The sequence below is a fragment of the Cucumis sativus genome, chromosome 5 (genome assembly GCF_000004075.3).
Source record: "Cucumis sativus cultivar 9930 chromosome 5, Cucumber_9930_V3, whole genome shotgun sequence".
Classification (NCBI taxonomy): Eukaryota; Viridiplantae; Streptophyta; class Magnoliopsida; order Cucurbitales; family Cucurbitaceae; genus Cucumis; species Cucumis sativus.
Window position 1 is genome coordinate 2114750 of NC_026659.2, and position 24416 is coordinate 2139165.

Consider the following 24416-nt stretch of genomic DNA (forward strand, 5'->3'; position numbering starts at 1 on the left):
GTAAAATTATAATAAAAATTCTAAATTAAGCGAGATAATTAGATAGCATATTCTCGGTGTTATCAATCGGACCTGCATAACAGAAAAAAGAAAAAGACTTTCATTATTTAGAATGACATGGTTAGACATGTTTATGAATTTGAGGCCCATGACAATCTTGGGAGCCCACTATTGGGCCCTAACAAACAGCCCATACTTTGAATTTTTTTTAAAAAAGATAGTGTCGGTTGCATTGTTAAATGTCCAAAATAAATTGACCATTTGAAGTCGTTTATTTTCTTCTCAATTAATATCGTACGGGTTAGTTTTACAATAAATATTTTACTTTTTTTCTACTACTTAAGGTTTCACATAAATTTGTGATATAAGACGTTATCATATTTACAAAGTTTTTTCCTTCTCATTTAATATTATGTATCAAATTTTACCGATTTCGTAGCTCCCAGGTAAAGAAGGTTAGGTAAATTTACTCTTACTAGCTAGCTTAAACTTTTGAGTAAATTAATGATTCAAGATTAGAGAAATTGAGAGTTTAGAGTACTATAGATATAAAATTAAATAATAGAATAACGATATATTAGCCCTTTTTTTTTTGGTTGGTGGTGAATTTAATCATTTTGCCCATCAAGATATCAAAAGTTGAACATGTAATTAATTCTCTTAATCCACCTTTTATCTCCAATTAATCACCAACTTAAAACAACCATTAATAAAATAATTATGTTTCTCCTCAATGCAATGCCATGCATAAAAGAAGAAAATTCACATGCAATGTTATTAACATACTTTTCTCAATTCAATTAACAGAGATTATAATAAATAAATATTTTATAGTTTTTAAAGTTAAAATCTCTATTATTTATGTTATATTCACGTTACCAACATTTTTGTTGCTTCTTTTTTATATGCCAATATCAAATAAAATTTTAGAGATAAACTTAATATCTCGTCGACCGAGTGGAGTATATTATCATGTAAAACTATAATTTTAGCAATCGAAATTCGTGTCATGACAAATGGAAGTATATTTTTATGTAAAAATAATTTTGGGTGCACCAAGTAATTAATCGTTTAGTTATATTGTATGTTTCTCTGATAAAAAAATTCAAAACTTGAAAAAAGATCACCACTACGAAATGTACATTCCTTAACTCATGAACAATAATAGCAGACTTAGAGTGGAGTGGAAAAAAAAAAAAAAAATCATAAAAGCTCATTTCACATTTATATTTTATGAAAAACAATGTTTTTCCGATTTTTCAAAATTCTTCATAGTTTTCCGTGTAAAACAAACAAGTCATTAAAAGATAGATCTTTTTTAAAGTTCAAGTTAAATAGACAAAAATTTATTGAGACGTAACTTTGTAATTTAATCTAAAGAATATAACTCTTACGTCGAATGAATCAAATTCACATATATATATATGTATATATAGCATTTATCGTCACATAAGAACAATAGCTCATCATCTGATAAAATTATTAAGGAGAAAATCCAAAATTACGAAAAGAAAAAAAAAGAATGAAAGGCAAGAAATGTAGAATTTGATGTATTAAAGAAAGCCAACAATTTACAACCTTAAAGAAAAGACATGTTAATCAAATCTCTGTCACAATATCCTTAATTCTCTAACCTCATTTTACAGTAAGCTTAATCTCATGTTTTTGTTACTCTCTCTGTCAGCATAACCTTTTACCAAAAGCTACAACATATTTCATATTATAATTGGATGAAAAATTTTCTGTCTCTTCTTTTTATCTCTTGCGCTTGGACTTCAAAGATGTCACTGACTGAGAGTTGCTGTGCCAGTTTCTCTTCCTTTGGTTGATGAACCAATTGTTTATTTGTTTCAGCTGCAAACCTGTCTCCTCCACTAGCTTAGCCTTATCGTCTTCCTGGATAAACAAACACGAAATATTATAGAGGTTTTCCATTTTCGAAGATGGGAGTTTTGTTTGTTTATTTTTTCTTTACTTACAGTTGGGTATGGCCATTTAGAATGTTGCTGCCACCAGTTTTTCAAAACTGTTGTTGTATCCCCAGGTAACTTCCCTGCCCTTCTCTTTCTCAATATTTCCTCTCTCACATCTTCAATTCTTGACTTGAAACCCTGCAACACACCACCACATTTTAGACTCCAAATCAGGTTCATCTCCAACACCACAAATTTGTTCATATAAATTAGTTCTTTGTCTTTCCCTTTTAATCTGCAATGTATGTAATGGGAAAGTTCTTTTTTAATCATGAAAAGGGAACCTGTTTCAGCTCAATCTTCAGTTCTTGGCGGACCCTCTCCATCAGCGACCTTTCGGATTCAGTTGGTAGCAGTGGTCCGAATCCCATCATGTCGTGTGCGTCGGCTCCAGATTGATCGAGCGAAAAGTCCATCGGAATGTCGTCTTCGTCGTCCGACATTGTTGCACCGGTTCCTTCACCAAGGCTTACTCCTACGGAACATGATAAATAGCAAACGAAGTTGGTAAAGGGCACTTCAACCTTTAATGTCTCTCCATGTTTGGTAATGGAAAATGCCTTTCAAATATCCAAGACACCAAACTTTGACCAGAGTTAATATCAGCAACTAAAGAAGCAAGGTCTAATCTACTTTGGCGGTGTCAATAATTGTAGCAATCATATTTTTCCATTAGAAAATAACAAGGACGGTTCCACTTCCATCATCAACTAACTGTACTTAAAATCTCATTATATTTTAACAACCTTTTCTCCTACATGACTTGATATGACATTAAACCCACATGTTATTTGTTATTTCAACATATCTTTGACTTTTTCTCCTACCAAAACAATAAATAAAATTAAAGGTGTGAGAATTCAAAACCACCCGAAGTTTGTAGAATAAGATACTTTTATGTACTTTTAGCAACTAGTCCTTGTAAAAGTTCAGAGTAGAATAAAGAAAATCCAGCTGAATTTAATTTAAACAAAGCACTTTTAACTTTCTTGCACAGTAGATTTTTAAAATAAAGGAGATAGAATTTGAATCTCCAACTCAAAAAGAAGGCATTAATGTCAACATTTTGAATGATAATAATAAATAGTTTGACTTGTTCAGTTACCAAATCTTGGTGTCTTATTTAGTTTTAAACATATCCAAATTTAACAGACCAAAAAAGCCGCATAAAGTGCAGCATTTAGTTAAATACTGTCAGGATGAGCCTCCAATGCCCTTTAGGCGGCCTAGGGTCCTTAATACAAAAGCTTGCATTGGTATTTAAGACCCTACACCACAGCCCTTAGGTCCTCAGCAGCATCCATTGGCAGACGCAGTAATGAATAGTTTCTATGCATTCTCAATGCTAGGGTTCAAAATAGAGATGATTTAAAACAGACAGAATAACTGATCATGAACTTCATGGAGGTATGGAGATTGAGAATAGGGACCATTGTAGTTGTAGTTATAGGAGGGCAGGTCTAAAACTGGCAAACCCAATCAATAAGCAACAGATTACTTTATGATAAAATGCCTAGTTTCTTTAACCCATCCAATCAACTGCTTGAGTGGTAACCCTTTCATTCGCCAGATTGTTTTGTTAAATCATATAACTAGAAAGGTCACTCACTCACCAATGAAAGAGGTTTTTTTTTTCTCTTTTTTTATTTAAAAAAAAAAACTAAAATAAAATATCTTATTTAGTCTCTATGTTGTGATAAAATTAAAAAAATAAAACCTCATTAATAGTCCCAACTTAGGATTAGTGATTTCTTTTAATAAAATACTAAAGCACCGTAGGATCAGGTGGTGTATAAGAATATCTCACTAGAACAATAAAGCACGGTTAAACTAAACATGAGGACTTTATCAAACTGTGAGAATGAACTAAATTCTATTTATAAACCACATACAATAAGTTCTAAATCTTTCTAACTCATAGCCAAATTTGCAAGTTAAGTTTACAAAAACATAACAGCTTTGTCGTTGGGTATATCCATATCCTAAAAAAATATTAGGTCACTTGAATGATTAAAAATGATCAGTTGGTGATTAATGTAATCATATATGATAAGTGTAGCTCTTTTAGTCTATTTTTATATATAGAAAGAAAAAAGAGAGAGGAAAAAGAAGTAGCTAGCTAGGTTCATGTACTATCTTTACAAAGCAAAAAGATGAAGAAATATAATAATAGGGAGAATATTATTATTGTTTACAGTGGAACGCAAGTATTGCCAGGGGCAAGCAACCTTATCTGTTGGTGTCCCCTATTGGTGGTACCCTCACCGAACCCAACAGACCAATCCTTTTCCCAACTACAATCTTGGTATTCACAAGTAGGGACCTCTTTTGCACCCACTTCCATGGCTGCTTTTCACCATAATCCTCATCCCTCAAACCCCCCAAAACAAAAAAACCCCTTTCAAAAAATCCTCCGGTGTTTGTTTTTTTACCCTCATTTGGACCCGAATTCAAACCAAAACAAAACCCCCCTTTGTTTTAACATCTCTATACACTCATAACACAAAGAAACCATGCACATATTCATGCTGTAACATTTTCGAGACTTTTATGCACATTCAAAACTGATGATAAATCATGGGTTTATCTTTGTTTTTCTTGTTTTAAAGGGATTTTTGTTAAGAATTGAGATGAGATAGTTAGATGTACATACCTGTAAGAGCTTGTAGAGTGTTTTCAATTTCACGGCAAGCCATAACAGCTTCAACTGCGTGGACTCTCACATGTTGTTGAAGCTGCTCTTTGAAAGAACACAAAACGATCATATACTGTGCCTGAAAAAAGAAAAGAAAAGAAAAGAAACCCCATCATAAATTAAAAAACAAAGTTCAACCCACTTTCCAAAATACGACTAAATCTTTTCTTTAAAATAAATAAAGAAAGAAAAATCACCAGAAAATTGTCAAGCTCTTGTCGCTCGTGAGGCGTTAAGGAATGAGCATTTTGGTGATGCTGTTGAGAAGAAGCATAAGAGCGCAAAATATGGTGGGATTGAGAAAGCTGGGCATCGATCATCGGAAGCTGATCAATCGGAGTAGCAACACGAAGACAAGCAACATGAGCTGAAAGAAGCTGCTCATAAAGTGGATGAGTAGCAATCTCCGCTTTCAGTTGACTGTTATGAACTCCCTCGCCGGAAACCGAAACGTCGCCGCTTAAGCCACCACTAGACCCACCTGCAGCAGTCATCATTCCCAACCCAGGTTCTTGCATTTCAAATGAACCCCTCGAAAAACCCAAGTTAAAATTAGCAGAAAAAAGCAAAAAGGGGTTGTGTAGAAAAAGGTAAATTAGAAAGTAAAGAAGGAAAAAAGAAGAAATGAGTGAGCCCAAATAGTGAAATTGGTGATTGAAGAAGAAGAAGAAGAAGAAGAAGAAGAAAAAAAAAAGGGTTTGTTGGGATTTAGTTTTGAATGAATATGTTGATAGAGAAGAGTCAGTTTTCTCGTTAATGGTGTGAAATGAAGAAGAAAGAGAGAGAAGAGTATATAGGGATCCGAGACACAAAACTTTCTGCACCAGGTCTGAGAATTTCAGAAAATTTTACAAACAGAGAAAAGGAAGGAAGGGAAGAAGAAGAAGGAAGAAATAAAGAAAGAAAGAGAGAGAGAGAGAGAATTTGTTTTGTATTAAGGGTAAGAGGTAAAGGAGCATTGATAAAAGAGAGCTACGGAATCATTACTAGGAAAGGGAGATAAAGCTGCTCTTCTATGCCCAATCCCTGACACTTTTCAATTCCTTTTTTTCTTTCTTTTCTTTCTTTTTCTTTTTTTGGACTTTTGATTCTTTTTCTTTTACAGTATTTTTATTAATTAATTAGGTTAGGTTTAGGGAAGATAAGATGTCCAAAGAAAGACCTAAAACTTGCCCAACCAATTCTATAATATCTGAGTGGTTGTTTGTTTCGTGTGAATCCAAAGTTCTTATGGAATACTCATCTTGATTATCGTGCTTGTTTTTGTAGTAATCTAAGATGTTTTTTCACTTTGGTGTTGACTTTGTTATCATGAGCATCATAAATCGAAAAAGCGAGCCGGCTGATAAAATCGAGGTCAACTAAAAAAAACTTAAAAACTATTTTGAGGAATAAAATCAACCATAATTAGTTTTATCTTGATGGACCTCTACAATACACCTCTTAAGTAAGAGTTATAATAACACGAGTTTGAAGTGTGAATTATTTTAATTTGTTATATATAATGGTCTACATTTAGTCTAGATTGCAAATTGTGAAATTAAAGACCATAGACACGATAGTAATGATTTTCAAACAGTCCTAGCATAGATAAGCAAGAGAGTCAAGTATTGAATGAACTATCGTAGCAAACTCCACTTAAGGTAAGTTGGAGATCGAAAGAGTCGTAAGGGTAAGTTATGCTATATAATTTTATTATTATTATTATTGACATCCATGTCCATCTAGGAGGGGATTGGTATCTATTTTCTAAAACAAAAATAATTTGTTGGTTGGATAAAGATATGGTTGGTCTCTTATGTCTTTATTCAACCAATCTTTGATCAATAAGTCCTCTCTAAACAAAATTTGTTTATATTTTTACTATGAATATATTTGGGATGAACTAAAAATAACAATAGTGGCTTATAAATGAACAAAAACCACTAATTTTCTCATTTGAATTTCCAAAATTAAGTAAAGAGACAACAAAAATATAAAATATGGTCAAAATATATTGTCTCATCTAAAAAAAAACTTTGATTTTGACATCATGTTTTCCAATATTGAGATTTTTTTCAACAAAAAGATAAATATAATTCCAAGTATGTACTTTTAGTTTATAGAGAGCACATGCATTATTATTATTATTATGATTATGATTTTTCGTTCATGTACTTGGATGTATTAAATCCCACCCGATATTTTTCTTATATTATTAAGAAACTAGTCATAGTCAATAGAAATAATATATTAATAATTAATGGAACTAAGAAATAAAAATTAAAAAAAAAAAACTTGGGCAACATAAGAAGATTATTCAAATTAAACCCTTACAAAATTCTTCTAAGTATATATATATTTGTTAATTACAAAAAGAAAAAAAAAACCATAATATTATCAGAATTAGGTTGAAATTAGGTCAAATGAAATCCGCAAAATAAATATTGTTATATTTTTAAAATGAATGTTATTTGATTTTGATAGATAAATAGAAGTTTAAATTAACATTTAAGAAAACTGGTTGAGGGTTGAGCTGTCACGATTGTGCATGGTTGAAGCTCTTGTTTTATACCTTTTTTTTATTTTATAAAAGAAAAACATTTTCTCTATTAAATATATATTTTTAAAAATATAATATGTACATATTAATTGGAAATTGGAAAATTAAGAATTAAGGAAACGGTTGGTTAGACACAAAATGACTTGGCACCAACTCGTTCCGGAGAAGCGTTTACGCGCCAAGTTGGTATGCCGGTGGCTCCCACTTCCATCAACTACCGGCTAATCTGGTTTCTTCCTTTCATCGGATCCATCCTAGCCCTTCGATCACCCTCCTACCTCCATTTCTTATTCTTATACTTTTTTTTCTTTAGTGATCCTCTGAAATGGAGTATTGATTGGGCAAATCGGATGGGATGTGTTAGTTGTGTTGTTTTTAATAAAAGAGAAAAATATACAAATAATTAATTTATATATGTGTGTGTAATCACATTGTTAATTAATCTTATTATTCTCTATATTCGTTTCTCTTAAAATTCAAAAGTTTCAGCTCATGAGACTGTAGTTTTTGTAAATTATTAATTAAATAGCAAAAAGAGTGAGAATGGAAACAAAAATAGTAGTGGATTTGTAATAATTAGATGGCAGGATTTGACTAATCTTTATATAAATATATTATCAAATAATTATCTTCAATCTTTTAATATATATATATATTTCCTTCTTAGCTTTTGAAAATAGGAAGATTTTGTCCTCCATGTTTAAAATGCTTTAAAAGGCTTTTAGGATGAAACTGACTGATTAGATAATCAGTATGTTCTAATAATTTAGTAGTTGTTTTCCTGCTTTTTAATGGTAAGATTTACTCTTTTTTATTATTATTATTAGTATAGATTTTTACTATCAACCTTGAAATTATTAAAGCTTTAATTCATCCACGGATGGTCTCTCAATTAGAGATAAATTTTTCTTATTTGGTCTATACTTCTCGATCTTTTTTTTTCAAAAAGTTGGAAGATTGAAAGCTTCACTTAGTTACCTCGGACGATTGGACAAATGTTTTTTTTTTGCTTAGAAGGTTTATTAGACATTTAGTATATTTGAGTTAATATTTGTTTTGCTTTAGTTTAGATTAATTAGTGTTTAATTAGTTTTTTTTTTTTTTTTTTGTATTTTCTTGTAATGCTATAGATAACTAGTTATTTTTAGGTTGTAGTTGAAAATATTTTATTCAAATTGTGTTCTTCGGATTTCCCTCACGATTTTAGAGATGGGCTTCATTTATTTGATGATGAATTTGGTCTAATACCTTTCACCTGTTATATGATTGTTTCATTATTAAGACCATATACATGCATGTTAATTACACACTATCTACAAGAATAACAAAAAAAAAAAAAAAAAAAAAAAAAACGTTGATAGAGTTCTATCCGTTTTTATCACGGATAGTATTAGTGATAAATTTTTTATCAACAATAAACTTATATCAGTTTTTATCACTAACAGTAATAATGATCAACAATAGACTTCTATTAGTTGCTATCATTGATAAGCATTGATAGACTTTTACCTATATCTACCAATGATAAATTTGTATCAATTTTTATTAACGTCTATCTGAATTGTAATAAAGGTAGAAAATTTTGCTAAAAACTTAAAAATAATTTGCCTTTCTTTTTTCATTTAAAAAGCCCCTTGAAATTTTTACATTTAAATTATTTTGTAATTAACATATTTGAACATGGGTGAAGTCAAAAGAAGAAGGTGAGGGTATTAGTGCCAAGTCTATGATCAAATAACAAAAATTCATCCCTAAAATTAAGGGAGTCCTCAAAAACAAAGTTAATATCCAAAAGATTTCTATTACAGCTTTAAGAAGTGATATATTAAATAGGGTATAGTAATTTTAATAATTCTTCTCATAAACCATCTTTAATGAAGAAAGGTTAGTAAAAGTTAAAATTTCGAAATTGATGGCTATGAGTTCCTTTGTATTTGCATATGTTATATATATATATATATAGATAGATATATGAGTAAGCAAATTAATTAAGGTATAGAGAAATAGATATATATTAATGGGAGGGAAGAAGGGTTGAATATATTTGAGCTCAATCATAGGGTTGTGTGAACTTGTGTGTGTTTCACGTTTTAAATAGCGTTCTATGATAGGCATCCTATGTATCTAATTCATAATTATTTTGTTTTCTAACTTAGCAAATGAAATTTAATTAATATATATAAAGTATTAACTACTACTTCTATTCTATTCTATTCTGCCTACTCTTTATTCATTTTTTTTCAATTTTTAAGCAATTTTTTAAATTAAACTAAAACTATATAACTATTCAACAAAATATGTAGTTTTTTTTTTTCACTTTTCTTTCCCTTAATTTAGCTTAATATTTGAATATAGTTTCAAGAATGTTGGAAATTTTCTTAAAACATTTTTTGTTTTTGGGAGGAATAGGGTAATGACTAAAGTTAGGGTGGTTTCAGACAAGAACTATTTAAGATTATAATGACCATCTTTTGCTACAATAAACATTATTTAAAGTTCAAAGTTAGGTATGATAAACACTATCTCGCAAAATCCTAAATTTGCTTCCTTATTTACTATTCGTTATAGTGTTTACTATTTTCTTATCAAACTAAAATAGTTGGCACATCAAACACATACTATATTGTAAACTAATTACACCCAAAACACAAATTATTATATTATTCACCTATAATAATAACTTATTTCTTGGTCCCAAATGTTCTCTTAAGCGTTGTGTATGTCTAACCAGTGTAGTAAGATCTCGTTTGAGATTGTGTTTGGTAATCATTAATATCCCTAATGTGGTATATTGAGATATTGTTTGTTAATTATTTTGTTACAAAATATAATGATTGAATTCTTAACCAAATTTTAAAAATAAAAACAACTAATATTAGTTTTCAAATTTCAACTTTGGTTTTATAAGCTATTAGTACAATCAATAGTTTGCACTTAATTAAATGCTTCCTATTTTTCATACAGTAAAAAAGATTGTCACTTGACAAATGTTTATGGGTGTGGAGTGTCTATTACTACACAAATATAGTTGTACCTAATCTTTTTAATGTAAAAAACACAAAATGTATATGTTCAATATAAACAAAACTATAGGATTAAACATAGCATATTTTAACATCAAAGACAATAAAATATTTTATAAATCAAAGGCATATAAGTGATAAATAATTTGATATTATTGAAGATAAAATATATAATTCTAAATAGCATAAAGCTTCAAAGTTCTGATCATACCCATTATTTCAATTTCAATTTAATCAAACCATATGAAAATTAATCCTTAATTAATTAAAGTATGCCACCTCACTAATACCATAATCTAACAACTAATTATCCTAACATCAGCATATACAGTACTTTTTTTTTTCTTTATTAAATCTCATGCAAAATATAATACGTTTTTCCAATAAACAAATTAATAGAAATAGATAAAGTATGAAGAACCAATTCGATGGGAGGCAATTTAAATCAATATTATTAAATAATTAGATCTAATCTATTACGATAATCACCTTCAAATTTGTTAAATATTTTGGTTCCTGTATTTTAAAATTGATTAATTTTTTTGTCTTTAAACTCTTAAAATTATTTCGTTTTAGTCTTTAGAATGTTTATTTGAGCTAAAATAACAGGAGCTTATGTCCTTCTCTTATCTTAGTTTTATTTTTAATAAACTAATTGTGTACTAGGATTGTTACAATGTTAGTGTGATTTCAATTAGTCATTTAGATTTAAAGTGAAAGATTTAGTGAGTGGATTTTACATGCAAAATAATATAGCAAATACCAAAACAATTGTTTTTTAAGTTCTAGAACAAAATACAAAATAGTTTTTTTTTTTTTTTTTTACATTTTGAGACTAGCCAGATGAAACAAACTCACAACAAAATTGATTGTTTGCGAGATGTTAGCTACTGTACTAAGATTCAATAAACTTGAAATTAGGTAATTGATCTAAACCTATCAAATATAAGAGGAACCAACAAAATTAATATTTTGATAGTTTTTTTCTTCTACTTTTAATAAAGAAAATTTCAAACTTTTAACCTATTGAATAGGTTGAACTTAAATATTTCTGACAGTTGATTGGGAAACCTTTATCATTTGATAAATATAAAAGTTGTTAACTTTGATTGAGAGTGAAATTTTTTAATTGTCACTGGGATCTCATTTTTTTAAAAAATCTAAGAAAAATGAACTAAATGCCGTAAAGAATTAATTCTTATAGGATTAAAATAACACAAAATATTCTTACTTAATTTGTAACATATTTTTACACTTTTGAAAATCATAATTTGATCATTAGAATATTCACCATATGCTCTGTAATTAAAAAGAATGAAAGAGAATATTCTCTATTTTCCTAATTTTTTTTATTGTTAACCTTTGGAATAGTGACTTAATCAAAATAATTTTTACATTAACGGTTATGAACCAAGGATTTAGAAGTGTGTCATAGACCGTTCAACTTTATTGGCCCATATGTACCTTCTAAACTCTCGATCCATCATTACCTTATACAACCAAAAATACGATTATAATTAAATTCAATAGTCATTCAAATTTCATTCCACTCATAAAATTTTATGTTTTTTCATATGGCTTTTCTAGATGATTTTTCCTTTGGTCATCAACTACTTTCATTTCAATTATTTATTTATTTTTCTTGAATTTGTACATTTTTTTTATAAAAAAATTGTTCCGTTTTGAGATTACAAGACAATAAAAGCATTAATAATGTTGCTTACTTAAACCTTCTTAGAATCAATCTTAATAAAACAAAATTACTTAGATATATATTAGTTTTGAGTAGATGATTATAACTTAAATGATTAGTTAGGTAGATGCTAAAATAACATAATTAAAAGTCACTATAGATTATAGTTACTCATCACACGGATTTATGTAATTAATTATCTTTGTCCTTATTAGTTTGCCTTGATTTAATATAAATTAAATCATCATTAAATGCTGTTGATGAATTATAAAGTTGATTTTAAATTACAACTCCAAAATTGAAAAAAGATTTATTTATAAATTTTGAAAGAATTGAAGGATGTTTTTTCCAAATTAACAACGGAGGAAGGGTACTTTTATGTTAATTGAGTGAACAAATGTAAACCCACATAATCAATTATTGGGATCCTCCAACTCTTTTTCATACTAAGAAAATTAGCTCATACCATAAACAAATATTAGATGAATTATGAAATATATTTTTGTAAAATATGTTAATAAATTAAAGAAAGTGGAGAAGTAAACGAAGAGAAGGGGAAATAAATTAAAAAAGAAAAGAAGAAGCCTAAAGTAGAAAGATTGAAAAGCTTAGAATTATTTTTAAAAAGATTAAAAAAAAAAGTAGCATAAACGTTGGTCCATATATATTGGAGGCATGGAGTTGGGTGGGTTGGAGGACAAATTTATAATATTATGAAAATAAAAGTTGTATAATTAGTAATACACAATTAATCATATGTGAAAATAGGTTTAAAATTGTAATAATTGAATTTTGAGAAAGGAAGGAGGTAATTAAATAGAATAATATGGTAGAAATTGTTGAGAGGATATTTGGAAAATTGTGATGGGGACTGCTTTGATATTCCCGGGTAGGGGTTGTAGAGATTTTGAGGCGTCCGATTGATCTCATGGAATGCGTGAAAATATGAATAAAATAAATTTATAAAAAAAAAAAAAAGGAGGGGGGGAGGGGGGTGGTGGAGGTGGCGGCAACTAGTGCGTGGGCCTCACTTAACAGCTGTTCCTCTTTTGTCATCTACCCCTTCCTTCCTTCCTCCCCTTAGATAGCGACGCGCGTCTATGTGGTCCCCACCATCCTCCCTTTTTTTCTTTTTTTTCTTTTTTAAATCTTTAACAAAAGAAATTAAAAAAGAAAAAAAAGAGGGAGAGAGTAGTCAAAATCAGGGAGGTGGGAGCCACATCAAACCTTGAGCTATCGTTTTCTTTGTTTCATCGCCTCTCTCTCTAAACATTTTTCTCTTTTTCTTTTCTTTTTTTCCTTTTAAAAAAGAAAAACACTTTAATGAATGAAACTTCTAAAGTCAATATATTTGGTTTTAGTTTAATTATGTTCTTCTTTATTTTTGTATATTAAATTCTAAACCATAATTTGATCAATAAACAGTGGGGGTAAGTTATATATAAAGCTAATTTGGTTTCATTCAGTCTAATCAATTACCTTTTTCTAATTAAAATACAATACCATTTCAATATTTCTACATTTTTATTTTAAATTTTTTCAGTAAATTTTGTTATATTTTATGAGTAGTTTCAACTTTTTTTTATTATTATTATTTTATTAAATTTTAAAACACTTGTATTTCATCTCTAAGTTCAATATATATTAAAAGTATAAAAGTGTGAAAAGAAAAAGAGGAATTGTTAAATTATAGATTTTTCTTCATTTTAATTGTTAGATTGGAAATGAATGAACTGTTCTGACATTAAAAGAATCAAAGGGAAGTTGTACGTAGCTTTGGTTCTATCACCTCTGCTATTTAGCATCTATTTTTGGATTTTCTATAACACATGTTTTTTCCAAACACATTTTCTACTTCGTACGGATACACAATCTTCAATTACAAATTAATGAAAAAAATACTAGAATTTAATCTCTATAATTCAAAAATATTAGAATAAGAATTATACTTTAATTGATTAAATTTGCAATTTAACCGGTGTAAAGCTTCTCTAGATATTAGTTTAGTTTTGTGGAACCTAAGATGTTTGATATTGAATTTGTGTTTAAGAATTGAAATGGAATGGTTTATGACCTACTAAAAAGTATATTGAATTTGTAATCTGAGAACCAAATAGTTTTGGGGGTAAAGGGTTTTAGAAGACAGGCATTTCATACTCTGCCCCTCAAGCCTCAAGTATGTAAAAGGTGATTAAGAAACATGGAAAGTAATAGTAAATAAGTAATGGGATTTTATGGGAAAAGGGAAAAGGGAAAAGGGAAAAGGAAGGGGACAAAAGATCAACAAAATTATGATGCTGCTGCTGTGTCTTGTGACGTAAACAACAGTCGAATCAGCCAACAACATTCTCAATGTCCATGACAGAAACTTGGGCCAGAAGGCCCAAAGCTCTTGTACAAAAACAAAAGCTCAACTTAGGGAAACACATACAATGTTCAACGTATGAAGAACAATGGAGGGAAATTGTATATTAGCGGTAAAAAGAAAAAGGAACTGTACAAACAATTTCGCCATATCGCCAAACAAAAATAGATTGCCAACCCAAAGGTATGTGCTTCAACTTAGTGGAGACCTAATCATTATGGAGGAAGAGACTAAAATTTTGGTGGTCAAGGAAGGCAATTCTTAAATCGTTAGGGACAACAAATCTCGAAATATCTCTACAACCGTATGATTTAAGAAGCACCGATAATTTTAAGAGGGTCAGTGTCCGATACGCTAGCTGGCATGTCAATTTTTTTTAAAAAAAAGAAAAAAATAGGACACTTCTAAGACATGGAATTTTTAGATTTGAGAAGAAAACTCACTCAAACTAACATTTTAAAAGTTCATATGCCCAGTCCAAAGATAGACCATCAATCCCACATTTTAGGTTTGTTACTGTTGTGGTCCAAACCGCCGCGATATCCCTCATTTCTTCACGCCTCTAAATGATTACATCCAAACCTTCACGTATAAATTTAGGAATTATATGGTGTTTAACTTGTTTTGATGCCTTCAAACACACTGTATTTATATGCAGGATAGATATTTAATATTTTAATAAAAATAATGTATGTCCAATATGCTCGTGTCGTCCTACTTTTTTTTAAATCGAGTCGTTGTCCAGTTTGAGTATAAACTATTGTAACTTTGCTTTTGATCTCCTCTCAAAATGTTGTAAGCTAAGAAGATAGTTATCCTCACTATGATTACTGCATTATTGCATTATTGCATTATCTAAATAACATGGGATTTAATCTTAAAACACAAATGATTTGGGAGAAAGAGCTTGTGAGTACTTGAAACAAGGCTTAAGTGAGGAGCTAAAGAGCACTTTATTCTGTAGTGAAATGAGAGGTAGAGAGTACATGGTTTTCCAATTAATGTTTAAGAGAACAGAGAAAACTCTGCATTTCTTACATATGAATCTCTATGAGAAGAAAAGACTTTATGAGCTTCTAAAGAAATGGGGGGAATGAGATATATACTCCACTATATACAAAATGGAAAACTGTATCCATACTCTCTTAAGGAATTAGGTTAGTCAACAGGATGTGGTTCCATTGAGAAGACAACAAACCATTTACAAGGGAATGAAAATAAAATAAAATAAACAAAAACAAAAATGAAAATGATTTTCTATCGAATCTGCAAACCAAAATTCACATCACACTGCACTTTTCCTTTGATTTCGTGTCAGTCCTTGAGGAAGAAGACGGCGGGGTTTTGCTACTAGTTCTAGACACCTGCAAAATAAACTCTCTACTTATTTGAAGTAAATGGGGAGATGGAAGTATGGCGGTTTTTTAATAGTTTTTAGTAGAGACCGAAAAGTTCGGCAAACTCATGTGAAAGTACGGTGCAAATTTGAAATATGCTTCTTTTTACTGATAGAAAATAAAAATAAAAAGAATTGGAATATCAGTTCGTTTAGAAAATGCCTTAATAGAATTTTGGTTAGTTTACGGCTTATGAATTTAGTTTAGTCCTAAACTTTCAAACTTGTATCTAACAGATAAAAACTTCTAAGAGGTGTATAAGTCCGTAGACTTTTTAATTTTTCAATATAGAAATGAACTTCAATGATATCTAATAGGTTTTATAGTTTCAAATTGGTGTAGAAGAAGTCCTTAATCTAATGGACATTTTTTTAAATAGTAAATTCACAAACCAACTGGACACAAAATTCAATTTCGTATTTACTAGGACTGTAGATTTTAAACAGATACTCTAAAATTTAGGAACCTATATAGATATTGATTAAAGTTTAAGACCTCATACACACAATTTCAAATTTTCAACTAAAACTTATATATAACCTAGACTTCTCTATCGGATGAGGAGAAAGTATAAAAGATGGATGCAGAAAATCTATAGCATGAGAAAGTATAGAGCCATATGAAAACTCTACCTGAGGACCCACGACCAGCCTTGAACTGCCGCCTGAAGATGGCTGCTGCACATTTTGTCGCTGTGGTTGTTGTTCAAACTCTTGCTGTTGCAGGGCTATTGCTAGTTGCAGGTCAGAACTGGGATAAAAATGAAAGCAGAAAATTTAAGTAATCATTCAGCAGTCGGCTCTAGTCTTAACATATGCCTCAGATTTCTATATTCAAAACTGACAATGGATCTGGCATGTACTCTAAGTTTCAAGTGAATTTTTAAGAGTAAGACACTATGGTGCTTCCTTTCTTTTTCTCTTTCCTTTTTCCTCTCTTTGAAGGACAATTGGGTATTCTTATAAACTCCACTTCCAGTTTTATACAAACGAAACTTAAATTTCCAGCTAACCAATCTATGTTACAGTGCGGTAATAAAACCATGCATAACAAGGACTGGTCGGGGCAAAACCATCGCTTTTTAAGTTCCCAGAGATAAGGCCCACCCAATGTTAAGAAACATAAAGATAAGAAATATGTACTGCAAGACTATCGGTAGCCATAGAAACAAAATTTAATATTAAAAAAATAAGCGTACTATTCATTTGCATGTTTTTGTGAGTAATATACTAAATATAACAAGATAGGAAGTTACTTCAAATCCATTCCGGCATGTTTAGTAGCATCAATGCTTGCAAGATAGTCCTGCAGCATGTACAAAATAGTCTCGGTAAATTGCTAAAGAAAAATAAAACAGGGCATCAAAATTGTTGAAATATTTATAACACAAACCGCTGTGCTTGTCATGGCATTTTGTTCATCCCAAGACTCATTTGAAGGACTTTCTACTTTGAATTCTTTGAAATTACTCGTCATAAATAAAGTGTCTCCATTTACCTGCAAAATATTTGAAGTTAGAAGTTGGATAGAATTATTAACGAACTGAGTAAAAGCAAGGTTACATTAATACAATTGCAACTTGCAAGGCCTAATTTGGATTTAAGATAGCTAAGAGAAACGTCAAGGTGAACATGTAAAAGATGTTTCCAAATCCATTGAACCATCAATATTCCTGTAATGTCCGTGGACCATTATGGTCTTTTAAAAAGTTTAATATTATTACTATTTGTAACGAAGCAATGCACCTGAAGGTATCTATGCCATATAGAAGAGTTAATTAAGTAGATTGTACCTCATTTAGCTTTTCCCACACCAAATCAGGTTGATGAATGTAACCTTGGTCTGTAGCTAAAAGATAAAGCTGGCCATCAAGCTGAAGATGAGATGAGACGAGTGTGTAAAAGTATGGGGTCAGCCAAATGTAAAAGGTGAAACCCAACATTTTTCTTAGTAACTATTAGCCAACAGCTCTGGAAGCCAACACACACACACAACATAGAACAGTTTAAATTCTTACTGACCTTGAACATGGTGCTGAAGTGGTTATTACGGAAAAAAACACAAAGCTCACGCTCCTTAAGACCATCTTGTAAGCAGAAAAGGCTGCAAAAGCAACAACAATAACTATGGAGGAACTACACCATACCAGCGTGACTAAACAAAAATGTCCAGCAAAGAAATTGAAAGTGGCAAGCAGGAACCGACCCATAAAATGTTAGCTGACTTGCATTGTTCTTTAAAAAATTCCTGATCAGCTCCCCTGATAACAATTAAGAATGGATTTTACCTGATGAGTTTAAGGGCATAAATATAATATTGGCATGTGGAAAAATTAGTAACCCTTATGGAATTCACTTCTACCTTGTTTTGGACTAATTTCAACCTTTGACTGTATATTACGGAAATTTATGGAGCTTCCACATCCCTGTTCTGCAAGAACCACTTCACCTTCATATACAGGCTCTCGATCTTCAAGAACTGTACTTCTTGGATCCAATATACATTCCTCACCTTCATATATGGGCTCACTACCAACAGATGAAGTCAAACCTTCAGGTGCCTCAATACATTGGATTGTACCATCTACTGAATCTGTACAATTAATAGATGGAGATGGCCCAGATACTTCGGTTGGGTCTTCCTTGTCAACTGGTCTATGATCAACTGTTTCACTAGCAGCTGGAAAAGGGTTATTATCATTCATTGGAGAAGTATTCTCGTGACTCTCATTTGCTAATGCACCATCTCTTCCAGAACTGGTGACAGTCTGAACCAATGTTTCATGATTGTCCTTCTCCAACATATCAGGGAAAATCATATGCCCTTCAGACTCCACAGCCTGATCAAGGTGTTCCCCGGCATCAGTCTTCAATGGTGAAGAGCTTACTTGCTCTGTGGCATTGGGAAAAGGTGAAACATCTGCATCACTCTTACTTACTGAGGTTTTGCCAGTATCTGCAGTCAATGAATCTGACTGTTCATTAAGATTATTGTCTGCAGCACAGATGTCTTTTACTATGGTCTTCTCTACATCCTCTATGACTGAAACCTTTCCAGGAGATGGCTCCTCATCCAGTTTAGTAGATTTAGTGTTCCCCTCAGCACTGGGCACACCATGATTATCTATTAAGATTGGTGTTTCAGATTCAGACAATCTCAAGGCTTTCAATAACTCTGCCTCTTCTTCAAGATCCCCTTTTCTCACTGGTTGCTCATCAGAGATTGAACGAGGTGATTCATCAAAAGATCTAACTTTTGAAAGATTTGGCGACGGAACTCCAAGTGTGGCTGTTGTTGCAGCAACAAAATCAATACAATCATCTTCAGGATTGTTCTTACACTGCTCCTCCATGTGTTGCGTTTCCAGAGCAACAAGCTCCTCCATGATAGCATTGTAGGACTTGGAATCAATTGAACTAGCAGTCTCATGATCCTACACACAGAAGAATAGGATGAAACATTGGCCAGGAGAGGTGTTAAATGAAAAGGTCAAACCAAATGGCAGCCTAAGGAATACCAGATAATCCTACACACAGAATAAAGGGTCGGTATAAATTTCCAAAAATAAAATATTTGAGTTTAAAAGTCATAACAAATATATGTTTGTGCCAACTGCCAACAAGTTCTAAGGTTGTGGCATATCAAGAATTAATAGGCTAGTACGTAGACTTGGAAAACGCAACATAGTTCTTTACTTCTTTAGGGGACAAGTCCAGAGGGTCCAAGTGACCATGAGCCCTGAAGGCAACATCACAGATCATCTCGAATAAAGTCCAAGGTTTCCCCCAATTTCTTTGTTATCAGTCCAAGACAATCACCCTGCACTTCCATTTAACAGTCTCCCCTAATTCTGTAACAACTCCAATATCCTATGAACAAAACAGGAACTCCAAAAACAATTATGGCCACCAGAGTTTTGCTAGCAACAAAACATTTCTCCAAGAAATTTCAAATACTTAATACAATAATAATAGTAAAAAGAAAAAAAAGATCAAGGAAGTCTTGGGACAGAATCACAAATACACAAATATATGCTGGAAGAATCAAAAGAATAATTTGGACTTCAAAGAAATTGATAAAGGCACAAGTCTTTATGGTAGCCATCTCCTTTCCAGTTTTATTTTTATAATTATTCTTATAACTATTGAAGGTAGACAAATTTTAGATCCAATAGGAATACCCAAGGAAGTTCTTGAAGAGACGAAGAGCATAGGGTTAAGATGCAAAATGCATGGATTTCAAAGCTTTGCATTGAAAAAGTTCCATAATCAGTTATAATTGGGGCTTAACTGATTAAAGTATTTTGACATAACATAATCTCTTAACGAACAATTAAAGTATTTTGACATAACATAGATTCAATTAATCCAGGGCTACATTCATAATCCTAAATTCCTATTTTCAATTTCAACAATGGTCGTTCTCGAAGTAGAGTTCTAGCTTAAGGTTGGAAATCCTCTTTCACCTTCCTTGTTTCTTGGTTTTCAACATTCTTGGTGCACTTGTTGAAAATTGTGTTCACAGAGGCTTAAATGAAGACTTTAAAACGAGGGAGGGCAACAATCAAGGTTCAGTTCTTCAATTTCCAAATGACACTTTGTTATTAAGCTGATTTGATGCGGAAGATTTTAATCAAAACACCGGAGGAAAAAGTTTTCTACTTTCTAGGCTCAAAATTAACTGGCAAATGTTTTTGATTGGTTATTATGTTAATGTTAAGGATTCATAGCAGCAGCCAAAGTCATTTCATTTTAGTTGTAAGATTGAATCTCTGATTGAATAAGATATGAAACTTCTCAATAAAATAGTGAAAAGAGACTAATACTTAAATGATACAAACTCGTTGAAAAGTGAATGCAGAAAAGATGGAAAAAACAAAGAGGCAAAATTAAAAAAAAAAAAAACTGAGCAAAGATAAAATAATTCAATTTTAAGTTTATATCATGAAGAGAGAAGTCGCCAAAAGCTCTAGAGAGAGAACACCAAAGGGAAACTTTATTACATACTGCATCTAAATGAACAAGCCAAATTGTATACTTCTCTTCAAAAATACACAAAGTCCTTTCGATTCATATTTCAATAGCAGCTTCTAGACTTCGTTTTCTAGAACCTGCTGAAGATTGGTCTTTGACAACTGAATTACTTCTAGAAAACTGTTGAAGTCCCTGACTTGGTCGGCCTCTTGGAGGTCACCCAAGAAATGTTTGATTTTGACAGGCCAATCAGTTGACAAAAATTGAAAAGAAGCTAGGCAAGTGGAGAAGGTTTGAACTTTCTAGAAGTGGAAGATTCATCTTATGTACATTGGTACGTTTTAATCTCCCCTGCAATTATGTCCCTCTTTTTTGTTCCATTCAATATTAGATGAGGAATATGCATTGGGAAGGGAGCATTGATGGCAGGATAAATCATCTTGTTAGATGGAGTTTAACCTCAAAATATCAGATGATGGAGGTTTGGGTATCCGAGTATTTAAAGAACACGAACTTAGTTTTGATAGCCAAATGGGGTTTGAGATATATCAATGAGCCTCAAACCTTTTGGAGAAAAGTCATAGCTAATATACATGATTCTTTTTAGTTTATGGAATAGTATTTTAGTCCTCTCAGCCTATGGAATAGTATTTCAAAGGTCTGGAAATCAGTGGACTTTTATGCTCTATTGACTTAAGAAACTGGTTCGAGAATTCTGTTTGGCATGATATTTGGGTCGGTGATGTTCCTTTGAAGAGGACTTTTCACTGATTGTTCAGCATTTCTTAGTTTTCAAATGGTTCAATTTCTGTTTTCTGGAATCTAAATGTCTTTCCCGGAGCATTATTTTTAACAGTGGACTTGTTCACTACTTTGTCGAAATCTAAAACCTTCTATTTCTTGCTTTATGAAGGGTATTTCTTGTTGGTTCAAATTGCTCGGCATTTACAACTTGCAGAGGGTTCTCTCTTCAGATGTCAAAAAGTAATGTCCATCAGGTTTTGTTAGGCATTTCCTTGCCTTTGCATTCTCAAATCCTTGGTGCTCTCTTTCCAACTCTTTTATTGGCTTGCCTGAAATTTGTTTAAAATGGAATGCTTTCATTTGCACTTCCTTTTCAAACTGAATTTGTTTTCACTCCTTTTGAGTTTGTATCTTTTACATTTTAGGCTCTTTTCATTTTGTCAATGAAAATCTTCATTGCTTGTTAAAAAAGACACTGATAAAGCAAGTCACATGCCTACAACTCAAGAATAGGGACAACAAAACCAACATAGAGCAGAAGAAATCATATAGTACTGTTAATTAAATTTATAATAGTAACTAGAAAGAAAGTATTTACGAACCTGCGGATCAACTATCCAACCATGATATAGAGGAATATCCAGCAAATCAAAAATCGCACATTCTGGAGTGAATTCAAAATCGTCAATTCTGAAAATAGAACATTAACTTAGTTCAGAAAAGGCAGACGAAAATAAAAGGACTAGGTGAGGATTTAAGCCTATACTACTACCTCCTAAACTTAATATTTACATCTATCCCTGTTGCTAGACGTGGCAGCAGATCAATGGCATCAGCAATGTTCTGCTGTTGATTCTCAACAAAACCAGCATCTTTATTCTGTTAACCAACAAGTGAATATCAAAGAACTGAACAAGCTGAAACCAGGGTGGGAGAAAATTTTCATATAGCATACAAAAGAAAACTATTTACATCGACATTACTATTCGAATCAATCAGTCGTTCAGCAACCAGAGATAACAATTTTTCCTGTGATACTTCAGTTGCATCCGGACCCAAATTTAAGTTGTTCCGCAACAAGAGAACATTACCTGCAACAGCCCCAACATAAACAACCAAATATGAATACATGTACTCATTTAAATACATTCATTTACATATCCATCTCATTCAAAAAGAACTCTAAATTCACAGCATGTTTAGTCTTTAAATCATCTACTGAATGATGATCGACTTTCTTGGAATAGGTTATAAAGGGAAACTTAAAATAACTCCCAAAGCCCGAAAAAGGGAAAAGAAGAGCGAGAGTAATCAAGGAACAGGAAAAGAGCGAGAGTAATAAACCCTAAAATGCCTATTACTACTCAAAATCTAAGTAAACCGGTCGATGGAGTGAATGGAATTAAAAGCAATCATACAACAGACGAATTGAACGCTCCATCATCACTAATAAAAACATAATCACCATAACTATTCAGCATTAGAGGAGACGGACTCATACATCACTAAAACATACAGCGATCAAGTAAAAAGAAGAAGATAAATCCAACTCCGAATCTCCAATTGGAAATGCAGCTAATCCATCAAATCCCATCTGCCCAAACATTTACCTACTTCACGTGAATCAAACTGAAACTAAAAAACTCCAGCCATCCGAAAACTTACACACAAAGCAACCAAAAATGTCGGGCCGAGGAGAAAGAGAAAACAATAAAGAAATGAAACCCTAAGAATCGGAAGACAAAGATAAATAGAGAGGGAGATGATTTACATATGGCTAGAAGAGGGCAAGGGCCATTGTCGTTCTGGAGAACAATAGGCGTAGGGCGACCAAGAAATTGAATGGGTTTGGTCTTGTAAACGCACTCTTTTTCCTTTTCCTTTTCCTTTTCCTTATCTTTGAGTGGGTGTTGGTGGGGTTCTTGTGGTGGTTGATTTAGAGATTCTTCGGGGGAAGAAGAAGACGCCATGGCCAATAACTCAAAGAATTGCAATCCGGTTCGGACTCAGTGTGTGTGTTTTATACTTTGGAAAGGAAATGTGAAGAAGAAAGAAATACAAAAATTATGAGAGAGAAATTGTGATTGTTAATTGTAATGGCCGTGTGGGACGGCAACCACCCGCCGGGCTTTCTTTTTCTCTTTTTTTTTTCTTTCCTTCTTATTCTTATTTACTAATAAATAATAGCTGATTTTATATTTCATGGTAACGCATTAAGTTTGGGTTAAGCACTTCTTATTGCCTACTGATAATTTAATTTTTGTCTTCTTTTTATTTTCTGCATTTCAAATATTTACGTTTTTTAACCTCAATTTTTTATTAAATACTTCTTTTTAATTTTGAGTTAAATTAATTACACAAATTATAATTAATTAAATTTTCCTATGTTTCCTCATTTCTAAAATTGAGTTTTTATGGACTAAATTGAAATTAAGTTCAAAACTTACTAATTAAATGTATAACATTTTGAAACTTATTTTTATTAAATAAATTTTATTGCAAACACTTTTCTCAAGATTAAACCAAACACACTCAATCCCTTGCATCATCGTAAATGTATAGTAATATTCAATTTCTTAATGAGTAAGTATCATTATGAATATCAATATCGATTCATATATATATATATATATTTCTTGGAGTAGGTTGAAGATTCTCATTCATGTCATGTTACGTTAATGCACCTTCCATTTAGTTGGATTAGGTATAAAAGGAAGGTGATTTTCAAGACTCGTGTGTCAACACAAATTTCAAACAATAAACTTTGAAATTGGTATCAATGTTCAGTTTCACAATAAATATTTCGTGTGTCAACAAGTTGTCGATAAATCATCTCGTGTGTCAACAAGTTGTCGATATTAATATTTGGGAATAGTTTAAAAAAAACAAACGAAGATTCCTAGTATAAAATTAATTATCGAGATTAACTTCAACTATAATTACTAGGATATTCTTTTGTAGAAGTTGAGTGTTTGACTTTTATCTTTTTAATTGTTGTACTTGAAAAATAC

At 31.5% G+C, this 24416-nt stretch overlaps 2 protein-coding genes across 2 annotated transcripts; both read right to left on the minus strand.

The window, feature by feature from the left end:
- Positions 1-1523: 1523 nt before the first annotated feature.
- LOC101206054 (homeobox protein knotted-1-like 7) lies at positions 1524-5640 on the minus strand. Its single transcript, XM_004143891.3, has 5 exons — positions 4866-5640; positions 4627-4747; positions 2258-2448; positions 1980-2111; positions 1524-1896 (listed from the first exon to the last, which is right to left on the minus strand). Exons 1-5 carry the CDS (start codon positions 5184-5186, stop codon positions 1756-1758), a joined length of 906 nt encoding a protein of 301 aa, XP_004143939.1. The 5' UTR covers positions 5187-5640; the 3' UTR covers positions 1524-1755.
- A 9585-nt stretch (positions 5641-15225) lies between these two features.
- On the minus strand, positions 15226-23531 carry LOC101220291 (ubiquitin carboxyl-terminal hydrolase MINDY-1). Its single transcript, XM_004143949.3, has 12 exons — positions 23177-23531; positions 22378-22496; positions 22178-22284; positions 22008-22095; positions 18050-19121; positions 17894-17948; positions 17710-17791; positions 17481-17561; positions 17081-17185; positions 16944-16993; positions 16321-16438; positions 15226-15655 (listed from the first exon to the last, which is right to left on the minus strand). The coding sequence occupies exons 1-12, from the start codon at positions 23373-23375 to the stop codon at positions 15572-15574; spliced, it is 2160 nt and encodes a 719-aa protein (XP_004143997.2). The 5' UTR covers positions 23376-23531; the 3' UTR covers positions 15226-15571.
- Positions 23532-24416: the final 885 nt, after the last annotated feature.